Genomic DNA, 19,743 nt, shown 5'->3' on the forward strand with positions numbered 1-19,743 from the left:
GTTAGCCCTTCGGGCAACCTTTTGTTGCGCACCAATTCTATCTTTAGCAGGATGATGCTGGGACACTAAAAAAGTAATTTATAAGTTGGAGAGCAATGATTCTATACTTCAAAAACAAAATATAGCTGATCCAACAAAGGTGCAGAAAATGATATGAACAGGGATGTCAGGAGTTTCAAAACAGAGTCTGCAGTGATTGCCAAAAACAAATTACAGAACTCAGAATTAAAGCTTCAGGCAGGGTTGTGGCTGAATGGGTGGCCAGAGGTGGCACCCCACCCCCCTTTTTTTTTAAAAATAAATCTGGATGGCCACCTCTAAATTTAAAAGTATGATTGGTTGAGTTGTAACTGTTTCTAAAAGTTTTCTTTATATTTGAATGTAACACATTTATTTTTGTCTCTGTGTGGAACTTAAATTTTGTGTCAGTTTTTCATTCATCACCACATAGAAACTCACCTCAACCCCTTTAAATTTTAGAAAATATTTTCCATATCTCTTGAGACAGGTTCACTGGGGCGCTGTTGGCCTAGCAGTTTAAAATAAGTCAGATGCAAAGAGAGGACTCAGTTCAGCAGAAATTACACATAAAGGTTCTTGTCATAGATCTCACTTGTTTACGGATTTTTAATGTTATGTAAAATTACAATATTTCGATAAATTCTAAAACTTTAAGGTAGGGTCTACAGGAATTTCTGTTTCTTGTAGGTAAACACAAATTCAAACTGGGCTCCCCTTCCTTGGTTCAATGCCAGCAGCAGCACACACCCACACCATGTTCACTATGACTACATGTACACATTCACTACCCCAGCAACCACCTGTAGCATTGTGTTTCTACGTGGGAAAGACTAAAGAGCTGTGCATCTGACTTTGTATGTTAGCACAAGCTAATCACAGGTATTGAAAGTCAACTTGGGTGGCTCTTCGTCCTGTGCTGCTCTCCAAGCGTCCCAAAAGTGAGTAAAAGTTGAGCCAAGCCTCACCCTCATTTAGGAAAAACTTTATCTGTTTTTCAGCTCATGTTTTTTGTTATTTCCTCAATAGTTTCCACTCGGAATAGCTTCTTCCACTTGCTAATCAACATACAAAGTGTTTTGTACACTGGTTGTACAGTGATTGGCTGAGGTAACCAAGCTAACTCTCCACCCTGAAACGCACCTATACAACCATAACCTCAACATACAGGCTGAGGGGAGGTTCAGGGCAGACACAGACACTGACACACTTGTATAGAGGCTCACAAGTGACGATTATCCCTGTCAAAGTCGACATTTAAATTTTTAGGAAAATCTTGCATACTGTACCTTTAATAAAAGTCATACTTAATGTACACCAAAAATACATTTTTGAGCAATTGTTGTTTTTAAGTGTTTCGCCACTGCACAAGAAATGATACTTCTTTACTAAGTACACACACCAACATCCACTCCTACATGAGTCAGTGTCCTGGTTTGGCCACCCCAGTCTGAGAAGTCTGGACACGCCCCTGCTGAGGGAGTATAAGTGTCAGAAGACTTGTGGATTTGCCCAACTTTAAATACATCAACAAAAGAGTCACTTTTGTTTGTCTTATGTTTTATTTGTTTGTTTGTTTGTTTTGATTTGTTTTATACATCTATTTTTACTCCGAACAGATTCTCCCAACAACCTGAAATACATTTTGAGATGCTTTTGTATAAACAAAGGAAAAAAAATGGAAATTAATCAGTTCCAAAATTTAAGAAATTGGAAATGAGTATTTGACTTCATTGATCCAACAGAGATGCTTGCTATGTGTTAAGAGATTAATTTCTTTTTTTCAAATAGGAGCTAGGCTGATCATATAGACAAGCTAAACTTATTTTAAACTCTAAGTGCAACAAAGTTTTTGGATCCAAACCAATTCTACTCAAATTTCCAAGACAAAGGGGAATTTAATAATGGCTGAAAGTCTTGCTTAGGCAATCAGATTAAAAGCTAATTATTATGTGCCCAGTTAAACTGAATGCAAGGACAAACACAGCTCTGGTCTTAAATATTCCACTACTCAGATTCTTGCGCTTGTGGTTTCAAAATCAATTTCAGACATCACTCATTGCTCCCTTCAAAATGTTTAACACCACAAGATTTAAATTTGGAAAAGGCTAGGCAAACCCTGCCATGCCCAATTGACGCCCCTGGCCGTCCACCAAACCACCGGATGACAAGTCTCCAAAGTCTTTACGCACGGAGAGCGCACAGAGAGTTTGCAAGCACGCGTGGGGGGTCCCTCCCTTCCAGGCTGTCCGTGGCCTCCTCGCCCCGGCGGGCAGCTCCAAGACAGAGCCAAACCCTCCCAATCCCCCCATTTCCCTCTCTCTACCTTTCCCCTGAAGAAACAACCCGGCGTTACGTCAGAAACTGCAGGGCAAGCAAGAGAGCGTCTAAGGAGCTATTCGTAGGCATTACTGCCAAACCCGGCTTGGGGCTGCTCACGAGCTCACTGCAGCCAATGCAATTGACAAATCCAACTCTTTTAAAACAGCAGCAGTATGTGGTAAGTCAATTATTCATTCATGGTGGTTTATTTCCCTGGGATTTTTATTTTTCTCACAGCCTTCTTCACATGACAGGTCTCTGTTGCTGGCACAATTGCGCAAAAAAAGTCAACAGTGTAAACGGTGTGAAATTAAAGAGTAGGCTGGTTACCCTGTAGCCTCACTGAAAACACCATGGCATGATGAAGCAACAGAGATCCTTGACGCACAGAGATTTCTGCAGAATTTTTTCTAGTTTGATTCTTTGCTGATCTCTAAAAAAAAAAAAAAAAAATACCAACATGCCCCACGCACGAAATAGGAACCCTAGCCCCATCCCAGAGGTAACATGGGACACGGGATTGAAGGAGATGAACGAGACCTGGAAAGGAGCTATTGCCTGTCTCGGGGTGGCCGTCTTCTTTGTCATGACCATCGGGATCATATACTGGCAAGTGGTGGACCAGCCCAACAAGAACTGGATCCTCAGGGGGACTTTTAGCGGACTGATCTGGGAGAGACGGACCCACTCACTAGTCATACAGACACTGACGGAGGACAAGACATACGTGGAGATAGACGTCGGGAACGTGGGGAACCCTGACATCGAGGTTCCCTTCGTTAGGAACCTGTGCTGGCTCAATAAGACGGAGTTCTGCTACACATGGGACTCAGTGGCCGAGGTGAAGATCTCTCTGGAGGTGAACGAGGAGATGGAGACGGAGTGCTACAGTATGAGCTGGGCGCCGGTGCACTGTCATGTGGAGCTGAAGGTAAGGTTTCTCGAAGTGTGCATGCACACAGGAGCAGGAACTTTAAATTTATGCGAAATGTGATGCACTAACATTTCTCTTCGACTCAAACTGTTGTTTACTCAGCTGAGATGTGCAAGTTTTGGTGTTTGTGCACAGTTTCGAGATTTTTCTTGTGCATAAGAGCATACTTCACTTTCAAGATTGAAGCCATTTACTTACAAAATGAGTATTTTTGCTGTGCTACCAAAAGTTGGATATTATCAAAACTGTTAATTCTTAGAAAAAATGCATCTTAAACAACACTGACATTTTTTTCCAAAGGAATTAGTAGTTGGGAAAATATCACCTATTTCTGCTGCAGCTTTTGCAACTATCTAAACTGACTTTATGTAATTTACATAAAATGCTACACTGGTTTTATTTAATCATCTTTTGTGATTTGCTGTTGTCAAAAGCAATGATGCACACTGAAGGCTTTGATTCAAAGTAAGGGTTTGCGTTTTACCTTCATCCTTTACCTTTCATGGTCCTCGGTTAAACTGCGCAGAGTCGGATACATTACGTGTCAAATCTGCTTCGTCACACTTGTTTTGCTTCTTTTCTGACATGCACAGTACTTACTGTACTTTCCCCCCTAGCTTAATTATCAAAGGCATTTAACTATTGGGATGTTTAGGGAGGTTAATCTGTCCTCACTGGAACATTCCTCGCCATAACTCCCTGTCATGTGGCGCGACTGCTCACTGGAGCTCTTCCTAGACTTGAGTAGCCTTGATTTTTCTCCTTTCAAACCCCCCCCTCCTCAGTACCTCTCAGGTGACTATTTGGCACCTGTTTTTTTTTACCCTTGCACAGATTGCAGATTTGCTGATGTTAAACAGTTATGATCCGTATTTTCTCATTTATGATTGCCTTCCACGCGTAAAGAGGCTTTGATGGAGGACAGGGTTTCTCTTAGAAAACGCTTCGTCATTCAATCCCTCTGCGTGCCATGCTTTCTGAGATAGTCACACACCAGTCATCACATACTTTTCTGTGGCCTTCATTTCTGCGAAGTAAAAGCAACTTCTCAGTGTGTAACAACAGAATTTATCCCTTCTCTGACAAAAAGTTTAAGTCTCCACTTTACATTTTAATTCAGTCTTTGTAGAACATTTGTTGCTAATTGATTACTGAAAACTGGGGTATTAAGATTTTAAGCTTGTACTTTTTTTTAATTTGAAAGTTTCTGAATATTTTGGTCATTAAAATTGTTATAGCCCTTTAAATTAATTTGACATTTTAAGAATAAACCCCCTCCTCCGTGTTTGACTCTAACTCTGTTGTTGTTGCATTGTGGGAATTCCCTCAGGACTGCTTCTCCATGTCCAATGTTTCCTGGTATGGAGGGGCCAGTGTACGGGGTCAGACCTGGCCCATCAATGACCAGAATGCCACCATGCAGCCGTTCACTGTGAGCAACCTGAAGGACAATCCCTCGGGCTTCGGCTCAGCTCTGGAACGTTACTTCCTGGGCTCATCAGGTAAGATCTAACTGTAACTAGACCCCGTCTCAGACCATCCTCTCAGGTCTGAAAGCTTTTCAAATCTTTGCACTGACACATTGGTCATCTGTTTTTCCACACTTGCTATCAGCAGAGGGTTATAACAGGAGGGGGGGCTGTGGAAATCAGACCCTGTATCAGCAGGTGTACAATGTGGGGTGTGAATCCCAGGGTGAGAGGGAAGCCCTCTGGATGTTGTTGTTTTCTTTCCACTGCCCCTCATGCATGTGTTTATTTGGGTTTGAGCTGAGGAAAAATAGTCCCACTACCTCCAGAACCAGCATCCCTAAAAACACACACAACACTGCCGGGCTGCCCCGCAAATAGAGCGCAACACGACACCGTCTGTGGCACGGTGGTTTATTAATTTCCAGATTAGACTACAAAGGGAAGCAAACCACCTTTAGCATCTTAAATTAACTCTTAGAGATGCCGAGGTAATTGCCTTTTGTTTCTATTAAAAGAGCAGGTTGGATGAAGGCCCTGCTGACTCTTATAACTCACCAGGTTATTTTGGGGGGTGTTAGATTTTATCCTGGGGTCCAAAGGGGGGAAGGCAGGGAGCACAGGCGGATGTGAATAGTTAATGTGACTGATGAGGAGCGCGTGGTGTTTGTGTGGATGTGAGTGTAGCATTAACCTGGGGGACATTGCTTTTGAGCTAGGTGTGTGTGTGTGTGTGTGTGGAGTTGGCTCACTGAGCTGCTAAAAAATCAGACTGATACAGAAAGACTAAAGAGGACTTTCTAGCAGCACATTGCTACATGAAATAATGATTGTTTGTAGTTCCTAGGGCTGGGACAATATGCTAGTCTCGCTATTCAATTCTATTACGATTTCCGGGGTGCAGATTCAATTTAAATTGCGATTCTTTGATATTCACGATTTTTGCGGTTATCGGTTTGCTTTTTAATACCAGACCATGTGAAAAAGTTGAATTATGATGACTATATCAGGAGCCATATTTTCCCACAAAAAGCACATCATGTGAGTCAGAGAGAAACATTTCATCCTCTGCTGGAGGAAAGTGGTATCTTTTTCCAATCCAGTTAAAAACAAAGACTTAAATTAAGAATTTTAATTGAAAAAAAAAAAAAAGAAAAACAACCCCAATTTTGATATTTTCAAACAAAAAATTGCGAAATATCATATAACGATTTTTTTTCTCCCACCCCTAGTAGTTTCAGACATGTATTCACATTCAGACTGAAAGAAATACCCACACTTTCATGGATGCACACATCGCCAGAGCACATTTGGAGGCATTATGTAACACAGTGGCCCACGGCTTAACAACAGCAACACATGACTTACACCCCCATCCACCTTTTGAGAGGACGACAACGCTGCTCGGGACCCTGTAACCATTTGCTCCTCTATCCAGCTTTGCACAAAGCAAAAAAACCACAACAGTTTAGGTGTTGCCTGGTAACCACTCAGAGGCACATATTTGACATAGCCCCCTGACAGAGCAAACTGATGCTCAGCGATGACAACAATGCCTTTTGGAGCCTTAAAGATACATATAACATGATATCCTGCTTTTAAGTTCAAGGATGTCTCGCTCCTACATGTTCATCATGTTCACGTGTCACAGAGATAACAGTTATCACACTTAAAAAGTCTTTGAGTATGTGTTTGGCTGCTCTTCCTTTGGAATCTGAAGAGTTGATCATGTTTGAATGATTTGGATTAAGCAGGACAGGGCTGATGTGCACTGAAATATTTCAAACTGCTCAGGAGCCAAAAATGTTTAAATCAAGACCCAATGGTGTCATGCTTCGGCGTTACCCTATTTCATGTTTGAAGATTTCCAAATATGGGAAATCTTCTTTCTTGTGGTGAACTAATCTTAAAACATATTTGTCTGTTTGTTTTTTTTACAGCACAACCTTAAGTACTGGTCTGTGCTTTATTCATATCAGCTGTTTATGATTCAATATTGCTGTCAGTCACACCACAGACAAAAAAAGGCTTTTTGTATACTCAGATATACATCAGGTTTATTCTTCCTCATTGAAACTTGTAATTTCACAGAAGTCCTGGAAGGAGGATGGTTGTGTAAAAAAACAAAATGTGAGAGGCTATTTGATGAGATACTACTATTACGCTTCTGCTACAGGATTTATGTTACATATTAGTTAAAAACCAGAAGCACTGACCCTTTTAGATTACCACTGGAATGTATAAAAGAAAAAAAAAGGAGGGATGAGAAGGGTGAATAAATTCACTTGGCTCTTTTACAATGATTTTTTAAAATGGTTATTATAAATGGTAATAGTAAAGTAAGTAAAGAGAGAAGTTTTTTCTTTGGGTGGCATCATACCTCACTTTTTTTTCCAAAAGAGTGGTTACTCATCAGTACAAGCTGTACTACTTGATGATTGTTCCTCTGCTTTGTGTACAGACTGGAGGGCAGAGGGACAGTCCAAAAAGTCCAACACAGAGAATAATGTTGTACCAATACTTACTGAGTCACTTCTTCCTGAACTGCTGAACTCCAAACATCAAAATCCCTTATGTTGGTTTAACTTCAGTTATTGGTGTGGACATGTACTTTTTTATGTCTACTTTCCTGATGTCTTCTGTTCTAAATGCTTGGTACATTAAGACAGGTGAATTGAATGAATGTTTCCTTTATCTGAGGAAGTGTCACAGATTAAGTTTTACCTCCACTTCAGTAGAGTTTCATCAGCATCTGATAGGGGTGCCTGTTTGGCCTTGGTGTTGGTTGTTTTGAAGCTAGTCCTCAAGCTTGAAACCTGGGCCCTAATTCAACCTGCAACCTCCAGTGTCACTCCCTTCTCTCACTCTGTCTCCTCATCCAGAATAGAATAGAATAGAATAGAATGGAATGGAATAGAACAATAATAACTTTATTTTCATTGTAACAAGTACAACAAAATTAAAGGCACAGCAGCAAACAAGAAAACAAAAGTAGGAAAGTGTAAAGAAAGTGCAAAAAGGTCCATAAGAAAATAGATGATGACAGCTTGTCCATCATTCTCCAGTTCAGCCAGCCCCTAACAGCTGTATATCTATCCACTGCCCTGTCCTTTCTGAATAAATGCTTAATAAACTGATCAAATAAGTTGAGAATTTCACAAGTGTTACTGTACTTTGAATGAAAAAAAATAAGTTTTCTTTCCATCCTTGACTCTATAAAAGTATAAGACACAAGTCCAATGTAGCTCCACCCCATTGCCTGTTTCAAGGTTTACTAAAAGTTAGGTTAGGCCAGCATTTTTATATGGCCAACAGCATTATTCAGCTTCCAGGGCCTCCTCAGGGACCAATGGTTCTGTGGCTTTATAATACAAAATTACCAACAGTTTATGTGGTGAATATTTTCTGTAGTATTCTATTAATTAGAGGTTGGAGAAACACTTGGTAAAGCTCCTTAATCAACATCTAATCTCCGAGGCATCATTACGGCCTCTATTAACGCTCTCAGCATTAGAAAGTTTGATTATCATCCCGCACTGTCGTCTCTTCTCTTCACCAGTACAGGACTGAGCTAAAGCTTAAGATTTGCAGATGGAAACTGATGTATGATGTGGTCCGGTCATAATAGCTGTGTTTTTGTTGTGGTCAGTAGCAAAAGGAACAGGAAGCAATTATAGCAGCTTTTGTTCAGGGAACTATCGTCAGCTGTGTGAGAATACAAACAGGATCATTATCAGAAAATTGTAGTATTACACATCAGAGTTCAGTCTTTAGCAGATAATTGATTTCTTCCTGGTATTGGCAGTGAGATGTTTTGATTTTTGTGTGTGATCTGGCCAAACATAATTAAATGCAGACCCAAGCATTGTTGCCAGAGTGTGAACTTATTATACTTTGTATTTATCACCATAGTTTTTAATGCCATACAACTATCACAACAATCAACACAACAACCTGATGTTTTATCATTTTCTTGTATGTGGAGGTCGGCATAAAGGTTTGCAGTGAATTCAACTAGCTGTATAAATTTGCTGGACTTAAGTTCTTCAGCAAAAAGTCTGCTTTGAGCTCTGCAGCCTGTAGCACAATAAGAAGAGCTGAATTGTTCACGTGATTTTACAATCAAATAATGTGTTGTGATGCTTCTTTTGCGCTCATTATTTTGATATACTACACCTTTAAATAGAAAACTCATTGAAAAACAGGCTCAGTACGTTTGTTTTCCTCAAAACCGATTCTTATAAGGCAGCACTCCAGGAGTAATAAAAATATTAAAGAGACACCACATGCTTTGGCTGTTTTGGTAACATTTTTATTTATATAAAAAAAAGGAACAAACCAACAATTTTGGGGTTTCTGTGTAGCAGCTCTTTTAAAGCACTTTTCATGAAAACAAATGTACAACAGTTTTAGAGCATTACGTAATGCAGTGATATCAGGATTCACAGCTGTGTGAACCCACTGACTGTTGCAACTTATTTTTGTTGTACATGTGAGGGCTATGGGACCTGTCTGCACTGACTCTCGTTAGTCACAGGAGCACATTATAAATGTGTTTTGGAATATGGATCTGTGACTGATAGCCTGAGAGGACTCCTGGGGCCGGTTAAAGCATGAGGAAGACGGACTGAGACACAGAGCGACAGTAATACAAGGACCCTTCTGTGATAGTTCATGTTGAACATGAGAAAAGTAACAAAGTTTAGAGAAGGTAAAAAAGTAAAGCAGAGCCTCAGTAGAGACGGTAAATTCATCTGTGCTGCAGCAGAGTGAGAGCCGGCTGCAGGAACTTGTCATGGGCCCACCTGTCTTTATCCATACAAAAACAACGTGGCTACTAGGAACAGATTACATATCAGTCAAGCCTTCTCGGGTGTTGAAAACACATGAAGGGACACTCTGGGAGAAGCAGTCTCAAAGCTTTCTCTGACATTAACCTATTGAAGGTTTTGAGGAAAATATGATATAAACATCAAGTGTGAAAATATGTTAACTGGGGATAGACCGATTATCCGCTGGGTGATTATCGGCGCCGATATCTAGCATTTTGAGGCATCTGCCTTTTTTTTTTTTTTTTTAAGCCAGTGGCCGATACTGCTGTCAGTTTTCGGTCTAGCATTGTCACACCCACAGTACTAGATGATTGGTGACACGCAGAGCCATTGTTTGTAAAACTTAATTTGCTGTAGAAAACTATAGGGAGCTATTTATTCTTTAAAAGTTTTGGCTTAACTTTATAAGACAGATGCTTAGCCTGGGAACTATTTAATAAACTTATGCTTAAAAGCATTTGGACGAAGATAAGTGTTAGATTTTGTGTTATCCCAAATTTTGATGCCAATATTCTCACTTCAACTGCAAATGAATATTGGCCCCAAATATCGATTATCGGCTTCCTTGACAACTGATAATCAGTATCGGCCCTGGAAAAAACATATCGATCTATCTCTAATGTTAACACCAAGATATCAGCACTCTAGTGTAACCATTTCACAGGAGCTGAATACAGGATGCTTTTACTTGATATTTCAACAAAACCATACCATGTGGGATATAATTACATTTTGTTTGACATTTTATCTCAAAAAAAACTTTTTATCTGTTGGAACATTTGATTTTAACACCTTTCCATTAGCTGCTTGGTTTTGACACTTTTTGTTGTCTGTTTTTTTAATTAACATTCTCAGAATGTCTGTGCACTCATTGCTCATCTTTCTTTTATTATTTATTAAATGAATTAATCGAAAAAGATTGTTCTCAAGCAGAACTAATTTCAGTGTTTTAAGATGATAGAATTTATATATCTTATTGGTTAAAATAATTTGCTTTCTATGAAGTAAACATGACATTTCTAATGGGTGTTATATGTAATGGTATTATGCAGTATCAAGTTATGGTGCAAGTATTTCATAGCCAGATTCCCTGTTGCCTTCAAAAATACACTGACAGCTCTGGAAAGTTAAATTTAGCTGAGAATGGTGGAGAATATTTTTGTGACACAGCCGTCAGTGTTTTGAATGAGTCACAAATTTATCTGCTACTAAAGGTGACGGCAGTTTAACATTACGTCAACAGCTGAACAATAGTCAACCACATTTCAGAGCGGGGGTAGCTATGCCAACACTTTGGTCACATTTTTGTCACAATTGCAGCAGAGAAAAAAAACATTTGAAGTATTTGAAAGCAGTTATGTTTGGATTCCTTACAAAATAAAAACAACAACTAAAAGAATGGCCGAAATAGTAAAAATAATAATTATAATAATTACATTGTTGTTTGGCTTCAGGATAGAGATCCACAAATCTTATCCACAAGTACAGCTCTGTTCATAACTCTTGTTTTAGTTTCTGTGGCTCTCTCTCCCTAATTATAATCTTTTAACCCTAGAATACACTTAAAATGATTTTATATGGTATAACTTCTCTCAACCAGGTCTCCTCAGTGCATCATAACATATAAGGATTCATAGCAAGCTGAGAGTGTGAGCGCTCCTGTGCTGACATCACCTCCAATAAAAGTAGTTTATGTTCTATCTCTTCCTATCTTCTTTTTCCATGCGAGCCTTTAATAAAGTGAACATCACAGATGTTATGTCTGAAAGGACCTCACACTGGGTGTTTCTGGACCCCATTAATTATTTTAATACAGATTTCATCTCCTTTAGCTCACTATCTTCTGTTTCTATTCATGATTCAATCTTTTCATGTGGGATCCACCATCGATCATGGGATGTCTCAAAAGGAAAGGGCCAAGCACAACAGACAAAAAGGGATGACATTTAAGGTGTCGTCCCTGAGTTGGATATTTTTTCATTAAATCACATTTCATCAAGTTAATCTGATTTTTTTTTTCTTGTTTTTTCTGGACGTAAGATGATAAAAACCATAATAGCATGTAAATATATATTTAAATTTGTTATTATTATTATTATTATTATTATTATTATTATTATTATTATTATTATTATTATCATTAAAGCTTTCATTTTTTTCTCTTTTTTTTCCAAGTAAAGAGGACCATTAAGATACTGAGATTCGCCTAAAATCATCAGCTCATAACTTGACCACAAGATACTTATTAAAGGTAAAAAGATCCTCACTTCTTGTTTTTTTTCTCCCACAGAAAAATGCAGAGGCTTAGGATTCAAACACTTTTGGTTTCAAATGTTTTTTTGTTTTTTTGTTTTTTATATCGGGGCTAACTACATTCAGGTGACAGGAACTAACGTCTTTGTTTTTATTACAAGATCACCAAGTCATACTTGTGCAGAGGTAAACACTCAAAACACTTTGTAAAAAGATAACAAGCTTGACTTGGCCACACCGTCCCAACACACGTGCTTGAGTTAGTCAAAGGTCCCCTGACAGCTGCTCCCAAGCCTCCACTCTGTGGACGAGTCAGAGGTGAAACAATTTAACAATGAGTCACTTATCCAACTAAAGCTTTTTCTAAAGCAACCTGTCATCTCCTGTATGAGAGGCTTAATGCATGAAAATCATCCCACAAGCATTTTCCACACTCCATCGCCTACCTAATACTTTCCATCAGGGACAACAAGCGGGAAAGTTAGACAGAGAGGGACTTTTTTGAAAGGATTGATACAATAGCATCTGACCTGTTAAAAGTGCTTCAGAAACAGGAATCGTAAAATTAAGAAGAAAAGTTACTGTGGACGTTCATTTGTATTCTAAATCATGAGAAGATAGCGATGAATGTGTCCAGTGATTATTTTCCTGAAGCAACACGCTCACTTACCAACTGAGACTGGAAAAACTAAAAGACAAAAGAGTTTTTTGCGTCAGAGTACTGTCATGTAGGACATTCTTGTCTAATCCATTAACAGCTGAAAAACAATGTGTACTTGTGATATTTGCACGTAATGTGGCATCTCAATCCTGAAACAATAAAACTGATTGATGGAACAAAAAGTGCAGAGAGGGTCCCTTGTGTGTTTCATTATTTTTTCAATAAGTGGAATTGGAAATTTACTGCCATGGCAAAATCCCAGTTTTGTGGCCATCAATTTCTTGAGGTTGGGCACAGAAACTAAGTTTCCATTGTTAAGGAAATGCATGCCTGAGCAGACATGCACACACACATTTGCAGACACATACACACAGAGCTGGTGTTGAATACACCTTTTACAACCCCTGTCAGGTCTGTAAGTGTGCACAGGTGTCATAAATACAAGGAGGGGTATGACAGGTAAAAGAGAGCAGCCCATCTGGAACACAGCAGCGGGAAGTCAGGAGGCTGTGTGGGAGCAGAGATGTCACATGAAAACCTTGGTGCACGTGCTCACAAACGCTATCACTGGCGAACGTCCAGCGTTGGACGGTGTGAAAGGAAGTGCAGAATTTTTACAGCCTCATAAGTTTTGCTCAGTATCTTCAGTTTCCTGTTAAAGTGTATGAATGTGTGTGAGAGGTGATCTGTGGTTGCTGGGTTTGTGTGCTTGCTCATCCAAAGATTCAGACATGTGTGTGTGTCAGGTCATTACTCTTCATTCACCCTAACTTCTGCTTTAAAGGTGAGGGGATACGCTTGGTCAGGCATGTAATTTTACTTTTGAAAGCTAGTGGAAAATATTTCAGGGAAAGCTTTTAGTGTTTAAGGAATCATTCTAAAAATAGGGTCCCTCCTCGCACCCCCTTTAACTTTTAGGAACCCCACTTTGGCTGTAACTCAAGGCCTCAAACCTGCTTCACTTTCTTTAAATAACACTTATTGATTCCTGCTGCTGTCTGCTGCATGTATCTTTGAGTTAAAGATGAGTGAAGCGGGAAACTCTCATGACAGAGAGATGGGGAGAGTGAGTGGAGCTGTTTGAATACTTAATCATGAATTCATGTTTTTAACATTCAAACTGCATGTTAGCCACACATGAATTTAAAGGTACGGCAGCGTTTCAGCAGATTGTCCCGCTTCCTGGAGGCCCTGCAGTGTCATTTCCCATAAAAATTAAATATGACTCAAGAAGTTGTGCCTGCAAACTTAAACTCCACTTTCCACCCTGTGCGCACACTCAAGTCTAACACACTGTTTGCTATATCTACACATCATTCTCTGAGGCTGCACGGTGTCTGGTGGACTCGGGTCGCCTCTGTTTCCACTGCCTGCATTCCTCTTCTTTTCTCCCATAAAGCTACAACATTTTCTCCCCGCCTCACTTTCCGCCCCCTCACAAAAATGCACAGTTTTATTCTGCTTTTCCTTCTTTTATACCGTTATACTTTGCAGTTCAGGTATAAGAGCAGTTTCTTTCATAAATCTACATCTGTCCTCCATAATGAATCCGTCACAGGCAGTAAGGAGGTGACCTAATACCTTGTGAGAGGCAGCTGAGGAGTTACCAGTATCTCTTTGACATTATCCATTGCAAACACGTGAGAATCACCCTGAGGTGAAAGGCTCTCAGGCCGGCTTTATGCAGTTTGCCACTGATCTCTGCAACTATTAATCTGATTATAAACTGGTAGATGAGTATCCGGTCTGCTCCTGGTCCCTGCCTGCAGCAGAACAGTGAGCCCTTTGAAACTAGAGAGGGGGGCTGAAATGAGCCAAGCTCCCAGCTTGGGGTTCAAAGTCTGTCTGCCTGCTTCAATAACAGATTTTTGTAATCTAACCAGCACATTGACCATTTCATTCCAAAATCCTGTTAATGCTGCTTTATGTAAAAACTGGGGATATCAGTGTTGAATGCACCTGGTTCTGATGATTTGAAGTGGACAGACCACAAAAAAAGAGAGGAAGGTAGTTGGAGCCAGGTTGGAGAAGGACGGGTGAGAGGTGGGGAGAGGTAACCTGAGAGGGAGGCGGCATTCCTTGCAGGGCAGCTACATTTGCGGGCACGATTATCTGCTTCTCATAATCTCATCATTTCACGTGGCCTGGGGAAGGATGGGTTTACGTACAGAAGGAGGAAAAACAAGGGATTTCCCTTGGCCAGAGACTTTTAAAACCCTGGAGTGGACTCACTGAAGTGCATATTAATCCATCAATCTTTATTTGTATGGGGTCAAGTCATAACAAAAGTTATCTCAGGACACCTCACATACAGAGCAAGTCAAGACCATTGTCTTTGTTACATTAATAAAGACGTTCAACAATGAACAGTGAGCAAACACCTGGCAGCAGTTGAAATTTTGTTTAAGCAGAAGACTTTGTGCAGAAACCTAATTCATTGTAAACAGTAGGGATGGGCTAGTATGGATACTGGTATGGGTATCAGGTATCGGGTATCGGGCTGGTACCAGTCTCATTTCCAGGTATCAATACTCATAAAGCTGCCTATACCAGCAGATGATCCTCAAGGTAAAAAAAAAAAAAATCATGTTGAGGAGGTGGTTGGTGCTACACTGCTGTGGTTTGACACCACAGCAAAGGAGTGTCAGGTCCTGTCCAGTAGAGATGGTCGTATCAATCTAAATATCGATAGTATCGATACCAAGATGAGTATTGGTATCAGATCAATACTAGCTTGGTGAGATTGATACTGCAGTTTCTCTTATGTCGTCCAGCTATTTACTTTACTTTATTTTGCACTTGTAATTTTTTTTCTAAAACAATTGTGGTGGTAGAATAATTATTTTACTATTTTTAGTAAGTTAAAATTTTGTTCTATTGTTGGTATTAGTAAATAAAAAGCATTTTTATTGCCTAGAATCTTTGTGCTGTGTTTTACCATAATCGTAATCAAAATTAACCAACTCAAGGCAAAATCACAAAATTATTCAATGATTATTAAATTTCATGTAAAAAGTATCAGTATCGGTATCAGTATCGGTATCAGTATCGGTATCAGAATCGGTATCAGTATCGGCGATACTAGCTCTGTATTTACTTGGAATCGGATCGATACCAAAATTCCCAGTATCGCCCACCCCTACTGTTCGGACAACATGAATGAACCAGAGAGTTAACAGTTAGACTGACAGTTTATTTTTAATTTATCATTATTATTATTATTATTATTATTATTATTATTATTATTATTATTATTATTATTATTATTATCATTATTATTATTATTATTATCATTATTATTATTATTATTTTAAACTACAAAAACTGACAGTTTAATTTCGTACTTTTCATTTATTTAAAACAAATGGTAAACTCAAAGAGAAATGCTTATGTTTTATTTTGGACTCAAAGACAGAGTGATGGTGCTGTCTTTGTTCAAAATGATCTGTCACTGTTAGCTGAAATTTTAGGTATCCAAATTTTCAGTTATATCGGCACTCGGTATCTGTGAGTACTCAAGAGGAAGTACTCCGGTATTGGTCTGAAAAAGTGGTATCCTAGGAAACTGTCATCTTTACAGACAACTAAAATTTCCAACGACAACATAGGAAGCATGTAAGAGATTAACTTAAGTGAAAAGTTAAATTATGTTAGATATTAAATCCATAAAAATGACAAAGACTGTTAACTGTACTAGTTGGAGTTGGAGTCAAGCAGGTCTCAGGCAGCAGGAGCCTGTGAGACGTGAGAGAATGAAAAACTGTTTGGAACATTTGGAGTTAGTAACTTATATTTACCGGACATTTTTAGGTGTTTTGATTGTTTTGTTTTTCCGGCTTGTTGTTTCTGTGACAGAGAGTACCTCACAGATACCTGAAAACTGATGAGGATGTTTAAATGAGGAAAACAGACATTCATCTCTGACACCACTTTCAGTATACATCCTGGCTGCCTTGCCTCCTCTCATTGGTGTGCAGTGAAACCTACCCTTGAAGGAGCTGCCAGCGGTGTAAACTCATCTAACCGCTTACTGCTATATCTCATTCTGAGGAGTGTTTTTTTCTTCACAGCTGAGCAGAGCGATATCAGCTGACACAGCCTACAACACTCCATCCGTCACTCTCATCCTGGTCTCAGTAACACTTGCGCACTATGTCATATAAGAGGAATCTGCAGTGCACCTCATCTGTATGATACTTTTTTATTGCTGTGCATCAAGGCTCAGCCTGTCTAACTCAAGTTAACCATTTTATAATCTGTTAATGTCGTTCTCTGAAACACTGGCTATGACTTTCTGACAAGTTTGACACAACATTTTTATATGTCTCTTTCCATGCAGGTGTAGCAGTGCTTGTGTCTCCAGATATCCCCCTGCAGCTGGGGGTGGACAGCAGACAGCAGTTCTGCCTGCAGTCACTGCCCAGTATGGAGCGTCTCCCCTTACAGTATACTGTGTGTGTGGCCCGGGATGTTAAAGCTGCACACCAGGAAGCAGTGCAACAGCTCTCCCAGCACAGGAGGGAGCTGCCCAACACAAAAGCACTGTGGTAAGTTTGGTTTAGACTGGGAATACTGGGGCTTTAAATTTAGAGGGTATTTAGGCAGTTATAAGTGGTGTTTGAACTGCAGGAACCTCTCCCATGGACCAGACACCTTTCTTTCTTTCTTTCTTTCTTTCTTTCTTTCTTTCTTTCTTTCTTTCTTTCTTTCTTTCTTTCTTTCTGTCTTTCTTTCTTCTTTTTCTTTCTTTCTTTCTTTCTTTCTTTCTTTCTTTCTTTCTTTCTTTCTTTCTTTCTTTCTTTGTTGCTGAAGTTGCTGAATAGAACAGTATAAGGTTGTTCAGCTTGTTCTTATAGGAGAATCCTTTTTGGTTCCTGTTAGAACTCTTAATAGAGGTTCCACTTGGAACCTTTTACAAGGGGTTATACCCAGAACCAGACACAAGGGGTTATACCCAGAACTATTTCTGAACCATCCACCTTTGTAACCCCAAGTGAGGAGGGAACACCATAGAAATGAGTCCATGTTGTACTTTAGGTTTTGGATGAGGCTGTCTGCGCTCCACATGGCATAGACAAACAAAACAAAAAAATAAATAAAATAACATACCTCAGTTAAAATTTTTCCCACCTTAGATTAAAATTGGCCAACATAGCATCAACAAACCTCATGTATTAACAAAACACAGGGTTAAAACCTTTAGGTGCATGGTCCGTGCCAAGTGAAACACAGACATCCTGTGCCCACCACCCAACTGTGGCAGAACAAGTACAATGAATTGATACAGGTATTCCAGATACATCTACATTAAAAATACTATTTGAAACATGGCTAAACATTTGAATATTTAAAGGTGAGGATCTTTCAATACCTATGTTCTCAACAGCCCTTAAAGGACCCCTTCTTCCAAAAAGGGTTCTCTGAATTGATACAGTTCTTGTGGGAACCTTAAGTCTGACAAATAACCCTTGAAGAACTCTTACTTTAAGAGTGCACATTTCAAAACAGTGGAGAGAGGGACATGTTCACTATTGTGTTGCATCAGATCTTCTTTAAAAAAAATAAAGAATAAAAAAAAATAAAAATAAAAACTCTGTAAATGTTAGAGAAATGAAGAGGCCAGTTTCTGGAGTGAATTTTACATTCCTGCCTGAAATAGGATTTCAACTGCTCCACTTTTCAGGGTCTCCTTTGTTTTACATTTTGTGCCATGATGCATAAAAAAATTTTAATGGTTGACTGCAGGCAGGCCAGTTTAACACCTGTATTTATGATGTTGCAAAGTGTGCAAAAGTAGTGTGGCATCTTTTTACTGTATCATTATCCCATGTCAACACAACACAACTAGCCCTGCAGGCATTGGGACACTTTGCCACCAAGTGCAGAGTGGCTGGGATGTGAGTCAGAACATCCTAGAGCAACAAGATGGTTCTCTGCTGGTAAATGATTGATTTCTCTTTCTAAGTTGGGAGTGAGTCTTTGCCACAAGGGAGGTAGGTCAAATCTCTTTGGGTCTTGTTCACTAGTGGGGGCAAAATGGATCAGGAGATTGACAGGTTGATTGATGCTGCATCAGCAGCCAGAAAGTAGTGGTAAAGAGGGATCTAAAATGGCAGGCTGAAAACCCATTAAGGTGGTATTTTGGCTACAGATCTCACAATGGTAGGAGATAGAGGTATGCTCCATATTAATACACAGTGGATGATTGGAGACTAGAAACTTGTGCATGATGTTACCTCGCCCAGGCAAGGGGCTGGGGACTACTACAGAACAGATGACTGGAGGCCAGACAAGAGGTGATGTCTTCTGTATTAGATAGTTATAACGGCAGGGAAGGAGAATATGGGGTCTAAGACTGGTTTGTTCAAGCACTCCATGGTGGGTTACGTCTTTAACAAGTTTGGCGAGTTTGACGTCCATCCCATCTTAAAGGAGGTGTGGAAGTATGTTGCTCATAATCATAATGTTCATAATGGACTTTACCTTCTTGCATACAAAGAAGTCTTGGTGGAAATGCCAATGACACAGAGACATTTAGTGCTTTGGAAAGACTCCTAGGTTTGTTGTTGGAAACAGAGCTTTTAAACGAGTTTGACTCCTCCTTGTGTGTCACAGGCTGCCATTCTGGAAGTTGCTGACCAGTGTGGATTCAGGGCCGAAGGTGGAGAGGGAGCTGAGGACCTTCTCTAACCGCCTCAGGAGACACCAGCTGGGGGAGGGAGTCATCAGCCTCAATGAACATTCCACCACCCTCCTCTCTGATATGGTACGAGCACTCTGCTGCTGCGAACAAGAGCATTTATTCATGTATAGCTTTTCAACTATGCACTGTAGTTGATCTTGCATTTTGAGAACAGTCCCTCTTGGCTCTGCTTGTTGAAATAGAACTCTTAAAAAACATTACTTACTGAGAGTTGAGGTATTATTGCTTATACCTGCAAAGCTATGTTGTTTGATGGAGGACACAAACTTCATCTACAATACACAGCTATGTATCATTTTTTTTATTTTCCTAAATGCTTTTACAGAAAATGTGGACAGATTCAATCTGATATTGAAAAACTGTGAGGAGTTTCCAAGTGATCTTGAAAAAGTCGCCCTTCTAGACAAATGCCCGATCATAACCCACTCTTTAGAATGAGATTTTCAGCGCCAATATAGGTTATTTCTAACCGCTACTTCTTAGCTTCCTGATCAGGTCAAGCAGGACTGGATTGATTTACAGCACGTCTAGGTCTCTATGACAACACCACG

General features: G+C 39.7%; 1 protein-coding gene across 2 annotated transcripts in view; it reads left to right on the top strand.

Moving 5' to 3' along the window:
* Nucleotides 1–2,328: 2,328 nt before the first annotated feature.
* The window catches only part of LOC141795955 (SITS-binding protein), a 28,493-nt gene continuing 11,078 nt past the window's right edge, over nucleotides 2,329–19,743 (top strand). The window contains exons 1-5 of one of the 2 annotated variants that reach the window (XM_074676763.1): nucleotides 2,376–2,518; nucleotides 2,595–3,271; nucleotides 4,605–4,776; nucleotides 16,829–17,036; nucleotides 19,105–19,255. In XM_074676763.1, coding sequence (XP_074532864.1) covers nucleotides 2,801–3,271; nucleotides 4,605–4,776; nucleotides 16,829–17,036; nucleotides 19,105–19,255 — 1,002 coding nt within the window. In that variant the 5' untranslated portion in view covers nucleotides 2,376–2,518; nucleotides 2,595–2,800. Of the gene's footprint in view, nucleotides 3,272–4,604; nucleotides 4,777–16,828; nucleotides 17,037–19,104; nucleotides 19,256–19,743 lie in introns of both variants that reach the window. The other variant, XM_074676764.1, reaches the window with a different exon arrangement.

Source organism: Halichoeres trimaculatus, unplaced genomic scaffold (genome assembly GCF_033239565.1).
Source record: "Halichoeres trimaculatus isolate MK-OKI-2021-1 unplaced genomic scaffold, fHalTri1.1 fHalTri1_scaffold_10, whole genome shotgun sequence".
NCBI lineage: Eukaryota > Metazoa > Chordata > Actinopteri > Labriformes > Labridae > Halichoeres > Halichoeres trimaculatus.